Below are 22,034 nucleotides of genomic sequence, written 5' to 3'. Positions count from 1 at the left end.
CTCAGATTTGTTCATCAACAGAATTAAAAAAATTTACCCAGACAAGTCATCCAAAGCCATTTATCACTAACAAAATTCGGTATGTCGGAGGCATGTTTCACTTAAAGTAATGAGCAAGACCACAATCCTTTGATTATAAAGTCCCCTTTCATCTTATTTTATAAAAAGCCACAAGGAAAATGCCTGGCATGACGTCCCTGATATTTAAACACTCCGTTCGACTTACCATTAGTTTGTTCCAAAACTCAGCCTCCCTTGCAAAATGCTCCAATTGAAAGGATAAATGTCTAGTTCTGCCTTGTCAGATGCGCCACTTGGACTGCTCCAGTGACTGAGCACAGGAGAGCAGCTATTTCAGCTGTGCCACTTTCATAATACTGAAGGCTGCAGTCTCTCATAGCTCGGAGTCTTGAGAGAAATGGCATTTACATACATTGGGGTGAGATGGGTGTGAGCATTTCCCATACGATGATTCAAGTGGAGAAGTGTCTTATTCAAGGAGATAATAAGTCAAGAAGAAAAGTATCCCCTAGCATTACTGCCACTGAGGATGTGCCAGCTCACACTGCCATGTGTGAACGCACCCCGCCTCCCTCATCACGCCAGCAACAATTCTTCAGTGGGCGGTGTAGCTTCCCTCGGGCATTTTTGCTTTCCTGGCAGGCTCTAGTAATTATAAATCTCGGCTCACTTTAAGGTGTGGAGGGTACAGGAGAATGGACATCTGGAACGCAAGTAGAAAGTTGCAGGTTCGGGATGAACAACTTCTGACATTCTTGTGGGCAAAATTAAACTAAGCTACCCAGTGATTCATCCTCTGAGCTACTCTGTAAGAGCAGGTAAAATATGATTTTAAACAGCCATGTAAAGAGATATGTGCTTCTCGTTTTTTTTTGACAAGAGATAGGAGAAGACAGAACTTGCTCAAAATATCTTGAGAATCAGATCAATGGTTATCCTCTTAGGCACACGTCCGACATCCAGCATTCCCATTGTCCTCAGCAATGACGGCTGTAATGGTGCTCAAAGTATCTTTATAAATAGGGAAGTCTAATGCTCCTAACCCAGCATTTCTGCAAGCAGAGTGAAAAAGGAGTATAGAGTCTGTATAAGACCTGGTGTAAAGATCTGGAAGGATTCCGGTCCTTTCTTTCTGTGGATTTTATGTATTCAAGGAACATTTCTTGGATATTTGGATCCAGCCAAGTTGGGAAAGATTATGATGCAACACCAAACTCAGGTATACAAACTGCTTATCTTTTAATAACCCTTCCCTTCCTTTGGCGGTTTTTAATTACACAGGACTTACTGTGCAGTGGCTCTTTATGGTTAAGCAGAACTGTGGTCAAAAGCTGAGCTTTGCCTCCACAGCCTGGTGTAGAAATTTAGAATTCAGGATGATTTTGTTCCAACACAGACTCTACCCCTTGGACAGTTTTGCTTCTGCACAGAGATCTCATTCTCCCTCTCCCGTCTTACCACGGGGAGGGCTTTCTAAAACGTTTAGTTTCATAAAGTCTTACCCAGGAAAACAGTTATTTACGTCTAGTACCTTTTCTCCAGTCCCTGGCTACCCCAAATCAGCATCAGCCCTTCCAGATTAACTGCTTAAAGACACAAAAACAAGTTTTACAAACTAAGAGACCTGGGGAAATGCAAAGTTGATTAAAAAAAAAAATAACTTTTCAAGAAGAGAATGATGATTTTTCTGTGGGGATATAATAAAAGTCCTTGTTTAATTTTCTTCCTTGAAAGACAGAGGAGGCCACCCTCAGTGTAACTCCTCCAGTCACCACCAGGCCTTCACGACCTGTCCTGCAGGTCCCGCCTCGCACTGGGTCCACCTCGGTGCTAGAGTCTGCGGCCTGGTGAGTCACTCGCATACTGTGCAACTCCTCCACGTAAGTGAGACAACTATTTAGGTCTGGCAGGAGTTTTCTTCTTTTTCATTTGTGAAATGTAATGTTCTGTTCTGCTTAATATTCATTTCACAGAGTATGGGTACATGAGCTTTTATAAAGATATGCTTTTGAAAAACTGCACATAAACCCATGATTCTAAATGGACAGATCTATCTATCTATCTATCTATCTATCTATCTATCTATCTATCTATCTATCTACCTACACACACACACATTTTTAATTCAAGGACATCTTGATTCTTGAAGAAATGCCTGGCATATACACTTGTCAGGTTTTACAACTTTTGCAAAACCACCTGCCAAATGATTGTTTTACAAGGGTGATGTTTTATGGCCTGTGTTTTGCTAAATTGAGGGATACCACTCAGGCCCATTTGGCCTATGACTGACTCAGCTCAGGTCATTGGAACACAGAAGTGACTCTGTTCAGTACATTTTAGTCCTTTTTCATAGAGAGCAGTTATGGAGACCCTTTTTGACTATTTGTGACATTTACTCACTTGAAACCATTTATAGGAAAAAGAAGATGCAAAATCAATTTGCAAGGCTGAGTGTGGTGGCTCGTGCCTGTAATTTTAGCACCCTGGGAGGCCATGGTGGGTGGATCACGTGAGCTCAGGAGTTTGAGACCAGCCTGAGCAAGAGGAAGACCCCATCTCTAAAATTAGTCAGGCATTGTGTTGGGAGCCTGTAGTCCAGCTACTTGGAGGCTGAGGCAAGAGGATCGCTTGGGCCCAAGAGTTCGAGGTTGCTGTGAGCTATGACACCAGGGCACTCTACTCAGGGCTGACAAAGTGAGACTATGTCTAAAAAACATAACAAAACAAAACTAAGCAAAAAATCAATTCACACTTTCTGACTAACTAAAATGGTTTTAAGAACAATCTGTAGAGGGTGAGTCAGAGGTGCCATGAGAATGAACCTTAAACCAGGGAATCACGACCCAAAGTGCCTCCTCTGTGTAAAATGTTCACGCCATTTCTTAAACAGAAGGCCCAGCCTGACGTGGAATGTAGTGCTGAGTTTATTTCTAATTAAACTCTAAACCATGCCTACTGATAGCAGAGTTTGCAGCTTTTAACTGAGGGTCTTTCCCCTTTTTTCCCCGACGTCCCCCTGAGCCGCGGAACCTCTGTCAGAAAGCGGAAAGACCCAGCCTGACAGGCTTTCCTTCCAAGAGCCTGATTCTCAAAGGAGGGACAGAATTTGAAGAAAGGAGTGGAACCTCGTAAAACAAGTCTTGGTGGATGTGGTAGTCCTTTCACATAAGAAAAAGCTTCCCCTGGTCTGGGAGGAGAAAAGGCCAAAGGTCACAGGGAAGGGTGGCTCTCTGGCTTTGCTCCCCAGGGAGGAAGACTCAGGGTGTCTAAGGAGGAGAAGGGAGGGGCCCGGGACTCACAGCCCAGGGCTTTCTACCTCCAGAGGGCCCACAGGCAGCAGAAAACTGGGCACCACAGGCCACACGGGGGTGCTGGTGAGACCCTGGCAGACACCCTGGTCAAGGCCCTTTGGCTTTCTGGGCATCCTGGAAGCTTCTCTGAGTCTGGTGTAACCCTGGGAAGGAGCGGAGAGCCCCCAAATGACAAAAATGAAATGCAGGTGCGGGTCTATCATTGCTTTGAAGGTGATATTAATGTTTGAGGACAAGGATACACACCATGTGCTCACTCTGGTGCCAAATGCTGTGGTGAGGCCTTAGAAAGCCTGCCAACTTTTCTCTCTGTGAGCAGGTAGAGTCATGTCCCCAGCATTACAACTGGAGAACCAGAGTGACTCACAGTTAGCGCTGGATGTAAATTTTCCCTCCAAAGCCAAGGTCACCTGGAAGCCTTTATCCCCTTAGGCGTCACCTTGACCTCACTGCTGGGCTCCAGAGTGGGCAGTTCTCTGTTTTTTCCTGAACATGCAGAATTAAGTAACAGCCAGCAAAACAACATATCCTGAGGATTCTGAATTAGAAGTGGCTGTTGTGCTCATTGTGATTTAATTCTATGGCAAAGAATAAGACCCATTGAAAATCAATTATCAAACTATCACAGGCCCCTCAGGACAAACAGCTTGGAGCTTTCACCCCAGAAGTCAATCTGGCATTGTGATTTCAAGTCAAGCACAGCAGTTTCTGCAGATGCATGGTAGGTATTGCCTGTGTCCATGGCCAAAGGGTTTCCAAGGCTGTTGACAGATGCAACTAGAAAACAAAACTTAACACGAACCCTCCATGATATTTGAGGACTATCAAACAAAACATCAGATATTCCTTAGCCATCTCTAAGTGATCCATAGAAGTGGGAATAGATTAAATATACTGAACCTCAAATGAACATCAAGAGTTCAACGTTCAACATCAAGAAAGCAACGTGAACACCCCACTGCAGGAAGCCACCCAGCACAGACCCGGGGAGCAAGGCTTCCTGCTCCTTGCGAGGAAGGTGGGCAGAACACAGGAGCTAAAGAGGACGGACATAAACGGTCTACACGAGGGGTGAAGAGATGGTATATGCTGAGGCTGTCATTCCATTTTAATCTACTGTTTCCACAAAAAGTGTAAGGAACTAGCAATTGTCCAGTCCCTGTGGTCAGCCACATTTTGTCCTGCGTCAGACAACCCTTGGGGGACATGCCAAGGTCCTACTGTGCATGAAAGGTGGTCTATTTTCTCTGTCAGTAGGAGATGATGAGAAAGGCCAGGAAACAGCGGCAGGAGGAGAGGAGCCCCACCCCAGCAGAAAGGCGGCAGCCCCGGGAAAGGCACAGAAATGCTCTCGGCCTCTCCTCTGTGTATTGGGCATTGGCCAAGAAGAGTTTCTAAAGGAACAAAAGAAAGATGTGCTCAGAGGAATATTTATGTCCCGCACACATTTCTTGCTTTCTCTACAGCCTGAAGATTGATTCAGACCTAACACACCTGGTAGTGGTACATGAATCTTTTCTGGACACGATTCCAGACATCAGGTCTAATTTAAAGTGCATTTCAGGTGACCCTGCAGGCTCTAATCTAATCTCAAAATCAAAGTGAACTACTAGCCTGGGAATAACAACAAGAGTTTGAAGAGTTTCTGGCAATTTTTAAGAAGAGAAGGGAAAGAAGAAACAATTTTGAATTAAAATTTATTGAACCCATGCTATGTTCCTTGTACTTCCTAAGTGTTTGCATTTCACTAACCTTGTCATGGTTAACCTGAACCCTAGTTCTCACAACCCTGTGGGGTAGACATTATTTTTGTTTTACTGAAGAGGAGACTGAGGTTCAGAGGGTTACCTGGACTTCCCACAGTCACTCAGTTGGCTATAGTGGAATCAGTAGAGATGGTTGGCGGGGTGTTGGTATGGAAGACCACAACTTCTCCACATTCTGGGAGCTTACATACTTCGTTCATTTGCTTGTTCAGTAACAAAGTGCATCTACTCCAATTTGATGGATTAAGAATCTCAGAATGTTTCAACATCATGACCATAGTTATTCAGATATTAAACCAGGATTCAAACCCAGGCTGATTTGCTTTAGAATTGGTGCCCTTTTCATTATCTCCTGATGCTCTTTTCACTTGACACTGTAAATAACCCTGCTGTTCTGATAGAAGATAAAAGTCTAAGCAGAGGACATGTAAGTGGGCCTTGGATAAAATGTTGGTAAACGTTGCTGTATGTGCTGTATGCTACAATCACTGAGAAGATACAGGAAAGGCCCATCACTCCCTTAAGAAAGTCCTATTGGTTTATTTGATACAAGCACAGAAAATTTACCAGGGTTAAATTAAATAACGCTCACCAACAGTTGAAGACCACAAGGTCTATTACTACCTGGATGGCATTTCTTTACTTATTCATATTTCTTTATATTTTGCTCTGAATTATGTTTCGTATTTTAAAGTATAACTATTAGTGATAGGTTTATCGAAAATTGAGAAAAAGCAATTTCTAAATGAGTAGGAAGTTATTCATGCCTAAAACATCAGAGTGTTAGGATCATGGGGCCTGAACTATAGACACGGTCCCAGACACAGGATAAGTCTCTGGAGTTTCATGACAGAGGTCTATGCGTGTCAAGTACCAATACAGCAGCCCAGGAAGCTTCCGCCAGGTGTGGGCGTACCAGGGTATGGTCATTTATTTTTAGTTTTGAGACAGTTTCACTCTGGCACCCTGACTAGAGGGCTATGGCATCATAGCTCACAGCAACCTCAAGTTCTTGCGCTCTAGCGATCTGGGGTATGGTTATTATGTCAGTCTCTCCCCGCTGTTTTGTTTTCTCTTCTCATTCCCTCCCTTGAAGAAAGAGAGGTTAATGTAATCATTAAATACGTTACCTTTTATTTATAAAGTTTCTCAATGCTGATGATCTGAAAATATTTTTCTAGAATCCAATCTACCCATATAAGAAGTCAAGCAGAATGCAGTATAAAGTGTGTCTCTTGACAGGGTCTCAGTTTCTGGTCAACATTTGCAAAATCGAATTTATGACCCACGTTAGCAATTATATAGACTCCCAAAGGGTACAGTTTGGTTCCATTTTATGTTGATATAATCTTCTTGCTTTTGTATCATAGTCTAACCCTATTTCTGGTGGACAAAGACAGTGGTGCTCGGTGACTAGAATCTCCAATTCTTGTCCTAACTCTTTGCAATGAGTATATCCAGTATTCCATAGAAACTTCTTTTTTTTTTGACATAGCTCAGTATTTATTGAGGTGGAAAGATAATTTGTGACACACTGGTAAGTGAACAAAACAAGTGAAAAAGGCCTAAATGTGATTCCACTTATGTAAAATTATGTCCTTCTCTTTCTTTTTTTTTTTAAATTTTTTTATTAAATCATAAGTGTATACAATGATATGATTATGGGGCATCATACACTCACTTCATAAACCATTTGACACATTTTTATCCCAGTGGTTAACATAGCCTTTCCGGCGTTATCTCAGTTACTGTGCCAAAACATTTATATTCTACATTTACCAAGTTTCGCAAATACCCCTGTAATATGCACCACAGGTGTGATCCCACCGATTCCCCTCCCTCTACCCACCCCCCCCTTTCCCACTTCCCCCTATTGTTAAGTTGTAGTTGGGTTATAGCTTTCATGTGAGAGTCCCAAATTAGTTTCATAGTAGGGCTGTGTACATTGGATATTTTTTCTTCCATTCTTGGGATACTTTACTAAGAAGAATATGTTCCAGCTCCATCCATGTAAACATGAAAGAGGTAAAGTCTCCATCTTTCTTTAAGGCTGCATAGTATTCCATGGTATACATATACCACAATTTATTAATCCATTCGTGGATCGATGGGCACTTCGGCTTTTTCCATGACTTAGCAATTATGAATTGGGCTGCAATAAACATTCTGGTACAAATATCTTTGTTATGTTGTGATTTTTGGTCTTCTGGGTATATGCCCAGCAGAGGAATTACAGGATTGAATGGCAGATCTATTTTTAGATCTCTGAGTGTTCTCCATATATCCCTCCAAAAGGAATGTATTAATTTGCATTCCCACCAGCAGTGCAGAAGTGTTCCCTTTTCTCCGCATCCACGCCAACATCTCTGGTCTTGAGATTTTGTGATATAGGCTAGTCTCATTGGAGTTAGATGATATCTCAAAGTAGTTTTGATTTGCATTTCTCTGATGATTAAAGATGATGAGCATTTTTTCATATGTCTGAAGGCCGTGCGCCTGTCTTCTTCAGAGAAGTTTCTCTTCAAATCCCTTGCCCAGCCTGCGATGGGATCCCTTGTTTTTTTCTTGCTGATGCGTTTGAGTTCTCTGTGGATTCTGGTTATTAAACCTTTGTCAGAGTTATACCCTGCAAATATTTTCTCCCATTCTGAGGGCTGTCTGCTTGCTCTGCTTACTGTGTTCTTAGCTGTGCAGAAGCTTTTTAGTTTGATCAAGTCCCAGTAGTGTATTTTTGAAGCTGCTTCAATTGCCCGGGGGGTTCTCCTCATGAAATACTCACCCAGACCAATTTCTTCAAGGGTTTTCCCTGCATTCTCCTCTAGTATTTTTATAGTTTCATGTCTTAAGTTTAAATCTTTAATCCAATGAGAGTCTATCTTAGTTAATGGTGAAAGGTGTGGGTCTAATTTCAGTCTTCTGCAGGTTGCCAGCCAGTTCACCCAGCACCATTTGTTAAATAGGGAATCTTTTCCCCACTGAATGTTTTTAATTGGCTTGTCAAAAATCAAATAGCGGTAAGTAGCTGGATTCATCTCTTGGTTCTCTATTCTATTCCAGATATCTACTTCTCTGTTTTTGTGCCAATACCATGCTGTTTTGATCACTATCGATTTGTAGTAAAGTCTGAGGTCTGGTAGTGTGATTCCTCCTGTTTTGTTTTTATTTCTGAGTAATGTCTTGGCTATTCGAGGTTTTTTCTGATTCCATATAAAACGAAGTAATGTTTTTTCAAGATCTTTAAAATATGACAGTGGAGCTTTAATAGGGAGTGCATTGAAAGTATATATTGCTTTGGGTAGTATGGACATTTTGATAATGTTGATTCTTCCTAGCCATGAGCATGGTATGTTTTTCCATTTGTTAACATTTTCAGCTATTTCTTTTCTTAGAGTTTCATAGTTCTCTTTATAGAGATCTTTCACGTCTTTTGTTAGGTAAATTCCCAAATATTTCATCTTCTTTGGCACTACTGTGAATGGGATAGAGTCCTTAACTGCTTTTTCAATTTGACTGTTGTTGGTGTATATAAAGGCTACCGATTTATGAATGTTGATTTTGTAACCTGAGACGCTGCTGTATTCCTTGATCACTTCTAGGAGTTTTGTAGTAGAGTCCCTAGTGTTTTCCAGATACACAATCATATCATCTGCGAAGAGCGAGAGTTTGATCTCTTCTGACCCTATATGGATACCCTTGATCGCCTTTTCTTCCCTAATTGCGGTGGCTAAAACTTCCATTACAATGTTGAAAAGCAATGGAGACAATGGGCAGCCTTGTCTGGTTCCTGATCTGAGTGGAAATGATTCCAATTTAACTCCATTCAATATGATATTGGCTGTGGGTTTGCTGTAGATAGCCTCTATCAGTTTAAGAAAAGTCCCTTCTAGACCAATTTTCTTGAGTGTTCTGATCATGAAGGGATGCTGGATATTATCAAAAGCTTTTTCTGCATCAATTGAGAGAATCATATGGTCTTTGTTTTTTAATTTGTTTATGTGCTGAATTACATTTATAGATTTACGTATATTGAACCAGCCTTGAGACCCTGGGATAAAACCAACTTGGTCATGATGTATAATTTGTTTGATGTGTTGCTGGATTCTGTTTGTTAGGATCTTGTTGAATATTTTTGCATCTATATTCATTAGTGATATTGGTCTATAATTTTCTTTTCTTGTTGGGTCTTTTCCTGGTTTGGGGATCAGGGTGATATTTGCTTCATAGAACGTGTTGGGTAGTCTTCCTTCTTTTTCTACATTTTGGAACAGGTTGAGTAATATAGGTACTAATTCCTCTTTAAAGGTTTGGTAGAATTCTGACGTGAAACCATCTGGTCCCGGGCTTTTCTTTTTAGGGAGGTTTTGTATAGTTGATGCTATTTCTGAACTTGTTATGGGTCTGTTCAACATTTCCACTTGATTCTGGTTAAGTCTTGGAAGGTGGCGTGCTTCCAAGTATCGGTCTATTTCCTTCAGATTTTCATATTTCTGAGAATAAAGTTTCTTGTAATATTCATTAAGGATTTTTTGGATTTCTGATGAGTCTGTGGTTATTTTGTCTTTGTTGTTTCTGATTGATGATATTAGAGATTTTACTCTTTTTTTCCTGATTAGGTTGGCCAGAGGTTTATCTATTTTATTGACCTTTTCAAAAAACCAGCTTTTTGATTTATTGATCTGTTGTATTATTCTTTTGTTTTCAATTTCATTTAATTCTGCTCTAATTTTGGTTATTTCTTTTCTTCTACTGGGTTTGGGGTTGGAATGTTCTTCCTTTTCCAGTTGCGTGAGATGTCCCATTAAGTTGTTAACTTCCTCTCTTTCCGTTCTCTTGAGGAAGGCTTGCAGTGCTATAAATTTCCCTCTTAGAACTGCCTTTGCAGTGTCCCAGAGGTTCTGATAGCTTGTGTCTTCATTGTCATTTTGTTCCAAAAAATTGGTGATTTCTTTCTTAATCTCATCTCTGACCCAGCTATCATTCAGCATAAGGTTATTTAACTTCCATGTTTTTGTATGGGTATGCAGATTCCTGTTGTTACTCAATTCAAGTTTTATTCCATGATGGTCCGAGAAGATGCATGGAATAATTTCTATTCCTTTAAATTGACTGAGGTTAGACTTGTGACCTAAAATGTGATCAATTTTGGAGTAAGTTCCGTGGGCTGATGAGAAGTATGTGTATTCAGTTTTGTTGGGATGAAATGTTCTGTAGATGTCTGCTAAATCTAAATACTGGATGGTTAGGTTTAAATCTAAGATTTCTTTGCTCAGCTTCTTTCTGGAGGATCGATCCAACACTGCCAAGGGAGTGTTGAAATCTCCAACGATTATGGAGCTGGAGGAAATCAAGTTACTCATGTCTGTTAGAGTTTCTCTTATAAATTGAGGTGCATTCTGGTTGGGTGCATAGATATTAATAATTGAGATCTCGTCATATTGAGTATTACCCTTAACAAATATGAAGTGACCATTCTTGTCCTTCCTTACTTTTGATGGTTTAAAGCCTACTGTATCTGCAAATAAAATTGCAACACCTGCTTTTTTCTGATTACCATTTGCCTGAAATATGGATGACCATCCTTTCACCCTGAGTCTGTATTTGTCTTTTAAGTTGAGATGTGACTCTTGTATGCAACAAATATCTGGCTTAAGTTTTTGTATCCAGTCAGCTAACCTATGCCTCTTCAGAGGACAGTTTAAGCCATTCACATTGATGGAGAGTAAGGATAAGTCTGGTGGAATTTTGGGTATCGAGTTTTTCAAAGGTCCAGTGGACATTTTTAATCCTTTCGCCAGTGTGGAAGTTGGAGTTTGATCCGAAGTTTCTGAGTGAGTTTACTTTTGTGGTATAGGATTGGGTTGGTCATTGTGGAGGATAGGTCTGAGAACATCCTGAAGAGCTGGTTTACTTATGGCAAATTTTTTCAACATATGAATGTCATTGAAGTATTTAATTTCTCCATCATAGATGAAACTCAGTTTAGCTGGATACAAGATCCTGGGTTGAAAGTTTTTTTGCTTTAGGAGATTAAAAGTTGATGACCAGCCTCTTCTTGCTTGAAAAGTTTCAGCAGAGAGATCTGCAGTTATTCTAATATTCTTACCTTTGTACGTTATAGTTTTCTTTCGCCGGGCTGCTTTGAGAATCTTCTCTTTCATGTTAACTTTAGTGAAGCTAATTATGATATGTCTGGGAGATGGCTTTTTGGGGTTGAATCGTGCTGGGGTTCTGAAGCTGTCTGCTATCTGAATTTCAGATTCTCTAGGCATGTCTGGAAAATTTTCTTTCATAATTTCATGTAGAAGGGCCTCTGTGCCCTTGGCTGCCACATCATCAGCCTCCGAAATTCCTATAACCCTTATGTTATGTTTTTTCGAATTATCTGAGAGCTCTCTGAGTGAGTGATCCGTTTTTGCTCTCCATTTCTCTTCCTCTTTGAGAGATTGGGAGCGTTCGAAGACTTTATCTTCAATGTCAGAAATCCTTTCTTCTGCTTGCTCCATTCTGTTACTGAGGGATTCTACTGTATTTTTCATATCTTTGAGGGCTGTAAGTTCTTGTTTCAGTGTGTCTAAGTCTTTGGTGGTTTTGTCTTTAAATTCGTTAAATTCTTGAGACAACTTTTGAATTTCTCCTCGAATTCCTAATTCCATTTTATTAATCTTGTCTGCAAACCAAATTCTGAATTCGACTTCTGACATCTCAGCCAGTTGTTTATGAATGGGATCTTCAATCACATCTGCCGTATCTTTTCTTGGGGGGGTTGATCTATTCTGGTTATTCATGTTACCAGAGTTTTTCCGCTGATTCCGCCCCATGGTTTACTCCCTTTGGTTTTTCCCCTGGGGTTTTATCGAGGGCCCGTACAGTGTTGTGGCCTGAGAAACTGGGGCCCTGTCTGGTGTGGTGGAGCAAAGTGGTTCTGTCTTGTTTTCAGCTGGTTTCTGTTCGATCCTATTGCAACTTCTACTCTGGCTTGAAGTCTCAGCTTTTGTTTGCGTCCTTGTGATCACAACTTGCCTCAGCGGTGTTGATGTGCGTTCTTCAGCCTTCTCTCTTGGTGAGGCTCAAGTCCACCAGGATACTTACTAAATTCCTGTCCCTTAACTCTCCTTCTGGACGGGAGCCTTTGTTGAAAGCTGGCTTCAGTCCGCCATCTTGTCTCCCTCCCGGCCTCTCCATAGAAACTTCTAAGAGACATTGAAGGCAAAAGAACATTCTGTTGGTATCATCTTAATTCACAGTGTGCTTTCTTAGGGTATTATATGAAGTTTCAACATATTCGAGGCACACAGAGATCCTTTGTCCCTCTTGGTTACACCTGCACTAACATCAGGCTTCAGCATTCTGACAAACGCCTCCTTTCCTCTGCGGCCGCTCTGACAAACGTTTCGCCTTCTATATTTTGTTTGTGCCCAAGTACAATATGCACCAGAAAACCATATTGCAGAGGCAGTTAAGATGGAGAGGGAGGTTCAACCGCAATGAATAGAACCTCTTAAATCGGTCATTTGCTACCACCAAGTGGCATTCTCTAAGGGAATATACAGCTTTAATAAGAGCATGTTCAGTGTTGGAAAATTCTAGTTAGTATAAATTTCTTGAATAACTTGAATCAAAAACCTAAATCAATATCTGGTAATATTCAAGGGAAAAATATTTTTGGATAGTTGAAATAAAAGTCCAGCAAGCCAATTAGAGGAACAACAATCTTCAACTTTGTTAAGCCCAGTTTGGTAAACCCAGCCATTGTCCACAGAAATCTAAGTCTAGCGACAGTAAAGGGAACTGCCCTAAAAAGAGATACACGTCTCTTTCCCATAAAAGGTGCAGGGGGCGATTTAAATGGATGTGCTGAGTCCAATCCTGTTTGGAGCAAGAGAAAAACAGTAGCAAGAGCTTACTGAAGGTGGGCATGCAATGTCACTGTAAGACCACTTAAGACAGGGTGACCGCTCCGTGATTGTGGAGTTAGTGCCGTTTCAGCTGCTCCTCCAGCCTCTGGTGTGAGGCTGGGGGTTGATTTGGGAATGTTGCAGCAGCACCTGCAGCCAGCAGCAGGGAGATGACAGACATTCCTCTGGCTGCACATTGCAGCAGAATGGGAGCTCTGACCCTGTAGACTAACCTCTAGTGAAGAGGGACGACGATCTTTCAAACTCATAATAACCGACGACCACCAAGGCTTATCCTTCATCTCCTTACCACCGGCCTCCAAATTTAGACAGCATTAAGCAGTTGATTCATTTTTTTCTTGTACACTAGAAAAAACATGTCAGTGTAAGCCATTCCTATACTGAGCCTGAAATACCTCTATAGAGAACAGGGCTTTGAGTAATCTGAAATGTTGCCTACCTAATTCATGTTCTTTTAAGCATTACCTGATCCTATAGCTGATAATCATCTTCATTTTTAGTAACTTCAAAGGGATTTACATTTTGGTTGAGGAAGCACAAACATGCAATACAAAATGTTAGAAGTCAAATGTTGACTGTGCCTTTACTTTTAGGAATTGTTGAAACACAAAGAAACCGAACTGAATTAGTGATAAAGGACCACACCCTCCTGATGTGGACACTATTAAGCCATGTCTACAACACACACAAGATTTATGAGGGAAAGTAAATTGAACAGGTTTTTCTGATAGGAGTATATTTGGGGGGCCATGCATAAGAATGAAAAAAAATCCAAGTAATCTTCATATGCTATGTTTTCTTTCTGCATCCTCTAACACACAGCTGTACATTTTAAAAATTAGTCTAAAACATTATGTTCTAGTCCATTTTGTTGTAAGAATCTTTGTGGACATTGTCAGGTGGCCTTGTGAAATTTCAAAATAAAGATTCCTCAGTGTCACCCCATGAATGACTGACAGCAAAACACACAGTTAACCCTGTCAGGTCTTTAAATCATGCGCGGTGATGGTCCTCCCCCCTCCCCCCCCCCGGCGGGCCAAGCACGAAACTTCTCCAGCAGGGAACTGGCCCCCAGTGGGCACCCACACATGGCGCCTGCCTTCTTGGGACGTGCACCCCAGGTCTCCCATCATCTGCGCTGTGGCAGACTGTGACTCTGACCACAAAACAAGCGCAGAAAGATGTTGCTTTGGCAGGAAGGACCAGCTTGATTGGTGTCTGTAGTCATTGGCCAGCCAAGCAGCCTTTACAGATCCATCATGTGGAATGCGGAACAACAGCCTCCTGACCTGGCACATGGTCTCCTCTCCTTCCCACTGTGTCCGACCACGCGTGGGGCCAGCTCGGCCCTAACAGCTGTGAGAAGGGGTGGCTGTCACTCCTGGGCTAAGCAGACACAGATGTCTCAGGAATTCAGATGTTTACTTCCCAAGGCCCCCTCACAGGGCAATTTATAAGAAATGCAATCTCACGGTGGGGTGACGGGATGTACTTGTAATTGATAGGGGGGAGGCAAAACTTGGGTCCTTTCATAGCCACTGTGAGGAGATGGATTCAGAGTAAGTGGCACCAAAAGGGTCTTAGTTGCAGATTAGTTTTCCTGACTAACAAAACCTCCCCAAATAATTTAGTAATGAAGACCTCTTCTGTGAAGTGTCAGCTTTATTTATCCGCCCAACCTCCACTCTGCATCAGAGGCATTTATCTACTCTTTGCGGAAGGCGTCACATTCAGCCGACAGCATCCCCCACGCTGTCTGGGTTTACCGAGGGATGAGTCCTTTAAAGTCAACTAAAATGACGGTTTTTATCACGTAGAATGTGACCTACAGAAATAGCTTTTTGAATGATTTTGGTGACAGACAGACTCTATTTTGGTCTAGCAATCAGTATCATTACTTCTAACAAAGAGTAATATACCCTTCCTCAAAACGGCTTTAAAAAGCAGCCTTGTCACATTATTTTGTGCTGTAAACAAGGTCATCCAGAGACAGTGGTAGGCTGTGAACAAAATGAAATCAGGAGAAGGTGGAAGGTGGAAATTTGGTGCAAGCCTGACTGTAGGGCTAGAGATGTGGGTCCAGGCTGTCTACCAACTAAGAGGTGACCTTGGGTAGGCCACACCTGCACCCTCAGTTTTCAATTCTACCTGCTTCACAGGGGTCAGAGAGATTGCAATGAAAACAAAAAGCCTTTAAAACTGCCCATGGCCCCACATACCTGGGGGGTGCTCCATCCCGATGCTGTGAGGAATACCTTAGCACCCCCTATTTCAGTTCCCTCATGCATGATTCTCAGGTCAGGGGAACAAAATATGGGTCACCCCACCCACTTGCAACTCCTAAGACTGAGGCTTCTCAGCTCACCCTTTCAGGATGATCTCTGTAGATCATCCTGAATTCCCAGTAAAGGGACCTCAAGATCTGGATGGTCCTGACGCAGCTGTGAGGATGCTGGAGTTTGCACCTCTTATTGCCCTGCGTTCATTTCTCATATTGGGCACCTATGCATGTTCAAAATACTAATCACCACCACAAAATCTTTACTCCTTACCCATGGCAGGCACTTCCACCTCTCAGTCCTTCTTCCCAAACACCTGCTCACCCAGAATGTCCTTACTGATTATCTGGGTGCGGTGTCCATCCCTGGGGAAAGGCATTTCCTACCTCTGTCAACCCAGGGACATTCTGTCATCCCTGACTTACTGTCTACCTATAATTGCTACTGAACAAATTGGCACATTATCATGACTTCTGATGTTTTCAAGTTTGATATTTATAAGACTTGAAATTCCTTGGTATAGGGCTCATAGTCCCAAACAGCCTATAAATAATAGATTCTTAATGAAACTTTTTGATTGATTGTTGGGCACTGTCTGCTTTCTAATATAATAGGAAACGTCCATTCATCTGCTCATTTCCTCAGTCATCCAACCAGCCTTTATCGAACTCCCCCATGTCCCTTCAACATCTAGTTGAACTTATCTGGAGGTTTTGAAATGAGGACTTGAGAAGGAAAATGATGAACCATGGACCAATGCTTATGGTAAGAGCCCCTCGCTTAGAGCTGATTCTGTGGGCTTTGACTCTTTGCTCATTAAAAAATAAATTTTTGATCTGGCAATCCCATTACTGGGCATCTACCCAGAAGGAAAAAAATCCTTTTATCATAAGGACACTTGTACTAGACTGTTTATTGCAGCTCAATTTACAATGATCAAAATGTGGAAACAGCCTAAATGCCCACCAACCCAGGAGTGGATTAAGAAGCTGTGGTATATGTATACCATGGAATACTATTCAGCTATTAAAAAAATGGAGACTTTACATCCTTCTTATTAACCTGGATGGAAGTGGAAGACATTATTCTTAATAAAGCATCACAAGAATGGAGAAGCATGAATTTTATGTACTCAATTTTGATATGAGGACAATTAATGACAATTAAGGTTATGGGGGGGAAGGAAAAGTGGAGAGAGGGAAGGAGGGAGGGCAGGGCCTTGGTGCATGCCACACCTTCTGGGGGTAGGACATGATTGCAAGAGGGACTTTGCCTACCAAAAGCAATCAGTGTAACCTGGCTTATTGTACCCTCAATGAATCCCCAACAATTAAAACAAACAAACAAACAAACAAAAGAAACAAAAAATAAATATTTGGTAGTTTTGTTCCAGTTATCTGTCTGCCTGGATAATGAATTGTCTCAAAATTTAGTGGCATAAAGTAGCAGGTTATGATTGTCTTTTGAAGCCCAGAGGATGAATTGGCTTGGCTGGTACTTCTTGTGCAGAATCTGTCATATGGTTGTAAGCTGAGTTAGAAGGGTCCAAAGCCCCATCTGGGAGAGCTATCCAAGATAGCACAGTCACGTGGCCTGACTGGGAGCTCAGCTGGGCTGTGCACTGGAATGTCTACAGGCGGCTGTCCCTGCATTTTGGGCTTCTCAGAGCCAGGTGGCTAGGTTGTAAGAGAGCATTGTAAGAGCAGGCATTCAACAGAGCCAGGTGAAGCAGCAAGACTTCTCAGGGCCCAGCACTGGAAGTCCCAGAATACCACTGTCACCATGTTCTATCAGTCAAACTAGTCACTCTGGCCAGCCCAAATTCAGAAGAGGAGAATTAGACTCCACTTCCTTATGTGAGGAGCAGCCTGGGTGTACCCCTGGGAAGGAGGTGTGGTTGCCATCTTGCCAACTGTCTACCACAGGCCCTGTAATTAAAGTCCAAAACCATCATCCAGTGGTTGCTATTTGCTTTTTGTTTTCTCAATTAATTCTCACAACAAGCTGAGAAGATAGGTATCGCCACATATTATTTTTCCTATATTAGAGATGACAAAAATAAGCCCAAAATAATTATGTGAATTGTTCAAGGTCAAACACATTATAAAGGGCAGGGCAGTGTTTGAAATCTTGGTGCATCTAGCTCAAACAAAGCATGTGCTTTTTTTCCATTATGCAACCCTGTCTGAAATGATCACAGCATATGAATGATGCCCAGAGAAAAGGAAGATGAAGGGAAAGAAAGGAAGTGGACCGAGGTGCTTTCATTCGAGTGGCTGTAATGCTCTGACAGTAGCAGTCTCTAGACCACAGCTTCTGTTGCTCTTTGGGTAACATTTTTGGATGTTCAAGCCCCCATGCACTCCTGTTTTATGGGAAAATGGTCTTTCCTTCACTCAAAGCATTTCAAGCTTACATCAGCCAAATGAAAGCCCGACGTATAATCTGAATTAAATTTTTTTTTTTTTGTAGAATCTATTCATTACATGAAGCAAACATTTTCTAGTAATTTTTAAATTATCTTGAAAAAAAAGCTAAGATTAATCCTGCTATCAAATCTGAGCTTTAAAAATTGATTAGGAGATGAGATTTAGTATTATGCTACAACACAAGTTGGAATTTTAAGTAAACACACCATTAAAATAAAACACAATTCAGATAGAGGCCATCTTTACCAAACCCACAGCCAATATCATATTGAATGGAGTCAAATTGAAATCATTTCCACTCAGATCAGGAAGCAGACAAAGCTGCCCATTGTCTCCACTGCTCTTTAACATTGTAATGGAAGTTTTAGTCGTCTCAGTTAGGGAAGAAAAGGTGATCAAGGGTATCCATATAGGGTCAGAAGAGATCAAACTTTCGCTCTTCACAGATGATATGATTGTATATCTGGAAAACACCAGGGATTCTACTACAAAACTTTTAGAAGTGATCAAGGAATACAGCAGCTTCTCAGGTTACAAAAATCAACATAAATTGATAGCCTTTATATATACCAACAATAGTCAAGCTGAAAAAAAACAGTTAAGGACTCTATTCCATTCACAGTAGTGCCAAAGAAGATGAAATACTTGGCAGTTTATCTAACAAAAGATGTGAAAGATCTCTGTAAAGAGAACTATGAAACTCTAAGAAAAGAAATAGCTGAAAATGTTAACAAATGGAAAAACATACCATGCTCATGGCTGGGAAGAATCAACATTGTTAAAATATCCATACTACCCAAAGCAATATACAATTTTAATGCAATCCTATTAAAGCTCCACTGTCATACTTTAAAGATCTTGAAAAAATAATACTTTGTTTTATATGGAATCAAAAAAAACCTTGAATAGCCAAGTCATTACTCAGAAATAAAAACAAAGCAGGAGGAATCACGCTACCAGACTTCTGACTATACTATAAATCGATAGTGATGAAAACAGCATGGTACTGGCACAAAAACAGAGAAGTAGATGTCTGGAACAGAATAGAGAACCAAGAGATGAACCCAGCTACTTATTGTTATTTGATATTTGACAAGCCAATTAAAAACATTCAGTGGGGAAAAGATTCCCTATTTAACAAATGGTGCTGGATGAACTGGCTGGCAACCTGTAGAAGACTGAAACTGGACCCACACCTTTCACCATTAACTAAGATAGACTCTCACTGCATTAAAGATTTAAACTTCAGACATGAAACTATAAAAATACTAGAAGAGAGTGCAGGGAAAACTCTTGAAGAAATCGGTCTGGGTGAATATTTTATGAGGAGGACTCCCAGGGGGGCAATTGAAGCAGCTTTAAAAGTACACTACTGGGACCCAATCAAACTAAAAAGCTTCTGTGCAGCCAAGAACACAGTAAGTAAAGCAAGCAGACAGCCCTGAGAATGGGAGAAGATATTTGCAGGTTATGTCTCCCACAAAGGTTTAATAACCAGATCCACAGAGAACTCAAACGTATAAGCAAGAAAAGAACAAGTGATCCCATCACAGGCTGGGCAAGGGACTTGAAGAGAAACTTCTCTGAAGAAGACAGGGGCACGGCCTACAGACATGTGAAAAAATGCTCATCATCCTTAATCACCAGAGAAATGGAAATCAAAACTACTTTGAGATATCATCTAACTCCAGTAAGATTAGCCCATATCACAAAATCCTAAGACCAGAGATGCTGGCGTGGATGTGGAGAAAAGGGAACACTTCTACACTGCTGGTGAGAATGCAAATTAATACATTCCTTTTGGAAAGATGTTTGGAGAACACTTAGAGATCTAAAAATAGAGCCATTCAATCCTACAATTCCTGTACCAGGTATATACCCAGAAGACCAAAAATCACATTATAACAAAGCTATTTGTACCAGAATGTTTATTGTAGCCCAATTCATAGTTGATAAGTCATGGAAAAAGCCCAAGTGCCCATCGATCCACGAATGGATTAATAAATTGTGGTATATGTACACCATGGAATATTATGCAGCCTTAAAGAAAGATGGGGACTTTACCTCTTTCATGTTTACATGGATGGAGCTGGAACATATTCTTCTTAGTAAAGTATCTCAAGAATGGAAGAAAAAGTATCCAATGTACTCAGCCCTACTATGAAACTAATTTGTGGCTTTCATATGAAAGCTATAACCCAGTTACAACCTAAGAATAGGGGGAAGGGGGAGAGGGAGAGGAGGGAGGGGGCAGTATGGGTGGAGGGAGGGTGATAGGTGGGATTTCACCTACGGTGCATCTTATAAGGGTCCATGTGAAACTTAGTAAATGTAGAATATAAATATCTTAACACAATAACTAAGAAAATGCCAGGAAGGCTGTGTTAATTAATTTGATGAAAATATGTCATATGGTCTATGAAACCAGTGTATGGTGTCCCATGATCGCATTAATGTACACAGCTATGATTTAATTTTAAAAAAAAGGACGATTCCCATCTCAGGGTGGGCAAGGGACCAGAAGAGAAACTTCTCTAAAGAAGACAGACGCACGATCTACAAACACATGATTCAGAGCTCACTTGTTTCGGCTTCATTTCCTTTCAGCTACAGGGAGTAGCGCTGGTCACTATGGCTTTATTTATTATTTTTTGTCCTTTCCTAATAAAAGGAAGAGTCATTTCCTCCCACACAATGTTTTCATCTCCACTCTCCACACATGGTGTGTGACTGTCTTGAAGCATTGCCTCCTGAGTCTCGGTCTCAAACTCAACTTCGAATAGAAGACTTTATTTGGGGGGAAAGAAGGACTGGTTAAAGATCTTGAAAAAATTATACTTCTTTTTATATGGAATCAGAAAAAACCTCGAATAGCCAAAACATTACTCAGCAATAAAAGCACAGCAGGAGGAATCACACTACCAGACCTAAGACTGTACTATAAATCGATAGTGATCAAAACAGCATGGTATTGGCACAAAAACAGAGAAGTAGATGTCTGGAACAGAATAGAGAACCAAGAGATGAATCCAGCTACTTACCGTTATTTGATCTTTGACAAGTCAATTGAAAACATTCAGTGGGGAAAAGATTCCCTATTTAACAAATGGTGCTGGGTGAACTGGCTGGCAACCTGTAGAAGATTGATACTGGACCCACACCTTTCACCATTAAGATAGACTCTCACTGGATAAAAGATTTAAACTTCAGACATGAAACTATAAAAATACTTGAAGAAAGTTCAGGGAAAACTCTTGAAGGAATCGGCCTGGGTGAATATTTTATGAGAAGGACTCCCCAGGCAATTGAAGCAGTATCAAAAATACACTACTGGGACCTGATCAAACTAAAAAGCTTCTGCACAGCTAAGAACATAGTAAAGAAAGCAAGAAGACAGCCCCCAGAATGGGAGAAAATATTTGCAGGTTATACCTCTGATAAAGGTCTAATAACCAGAATCCACAGAAAACTCAAATGTATTACCAAGAAAAGAACACATGATCCCATCTCAGGGTGGGCAAGGGACCTGAAGAGAAACTTCTCTAAAGAAGACAGACGCACATCTACAAACACATGGAAAAAAGCTCATCATCCTTAATCATCAGAGAAATGCAAATCAAAACTACTTTAAGATATCACCTAACCCAGTAAGAGGAGCCCACATAACAAAATCCCAAAACCAGAAATGTTGGTGTGGATGTGGAGAAAAGGGCACACTTCTACACTGCTGGTGGGAATGCACACTAATACGTCCCTTCTGGAAGGATGTTTGGAGAATACTTAGAGATCTAAATATAGACTTGCTATTCGATCCTATAATTCCTTTACTAGGTTTATGCCCAGAAGACCAAAAATCACAATATAACAAAGACATCTGTACCAGAATGTTTACTGAAGCCCAGTTCATAATTGCTAAGTCATGGAAGAAGCCCAAGTGCCCATTGACCCACGAATGGACTAGCAAATTGTGGTACATGTATACCATGGAATATTATGCAGCCTTGAAGAAAGATGGAGACTTTACCTCTTTCATGTTTTACATGGATGGAGCTGGAACATATTCTTCTTAGCAAAGTATCTCAGGAATGGAAGAAAAAGTATCCAATGTACTCAGCCCTACTATGAAGCTAAATTATAGCTTTCACATGAAGGCTATAACCCAACTATAGCACAAGACTATGAGGAAAGGGCCAAGGAAGGGGAAGGGAGGGGGGAGGTTAGGATGGAGGGAGGGTAATGGGTGGGGCCACACCTACAGTGCATCTTAGAATGGGTACAGGTGAAACTTACTAAATGCAGAATACAAATG

At 41.1% G+C, this 22,034-nt stretch overlaps 1 protein-coding gene across 1 annotated transcript in view; it reads right to left on the bottom strand.

Annotated features, from left to right (window-relative positions):
- SASH1 (SAM and SH3 domain containing 1) overlaps positions 1-378 on the bottom strand; it is a 312,356-nt gene extending 311,978 nt beyond the window's left edge. Inside the window, exon 1 of the mRNA XM_053591083.1 lies at positions 227-378. Coding sequence (XP_053447058.1) covers positions 227-229 — 3 coding nt within the window. The 5' untranslated portion in view covers positions 230-378. The remainder of the gene's footprint in view (positions 1-226) is intronic.
- Between the last annotated feature and the right edge of the window lie 21,656 nt (positions 379-22,034).

This window comes from Nycticebus coucang, chromosome 5 (assembly GCF_027406575.1).
Source record: "Nycticebus coucang isolate mNycCou1 chromosome 5, mNycCou1.pri, whole genome shotgun sequence".
In the NCBI taxonomy this organism is placed as follows: Eukaryota; Metazoa; Chordata; class Mammalia; order Primates; family Lorisidae; genus Nycticebus; species Nycticebus coucang.
The sequence above is the reverse complement of the archived record's forward strand: the minus strand, read 5'-3'. Positions and strand labels throughout refer to the sequence as shown.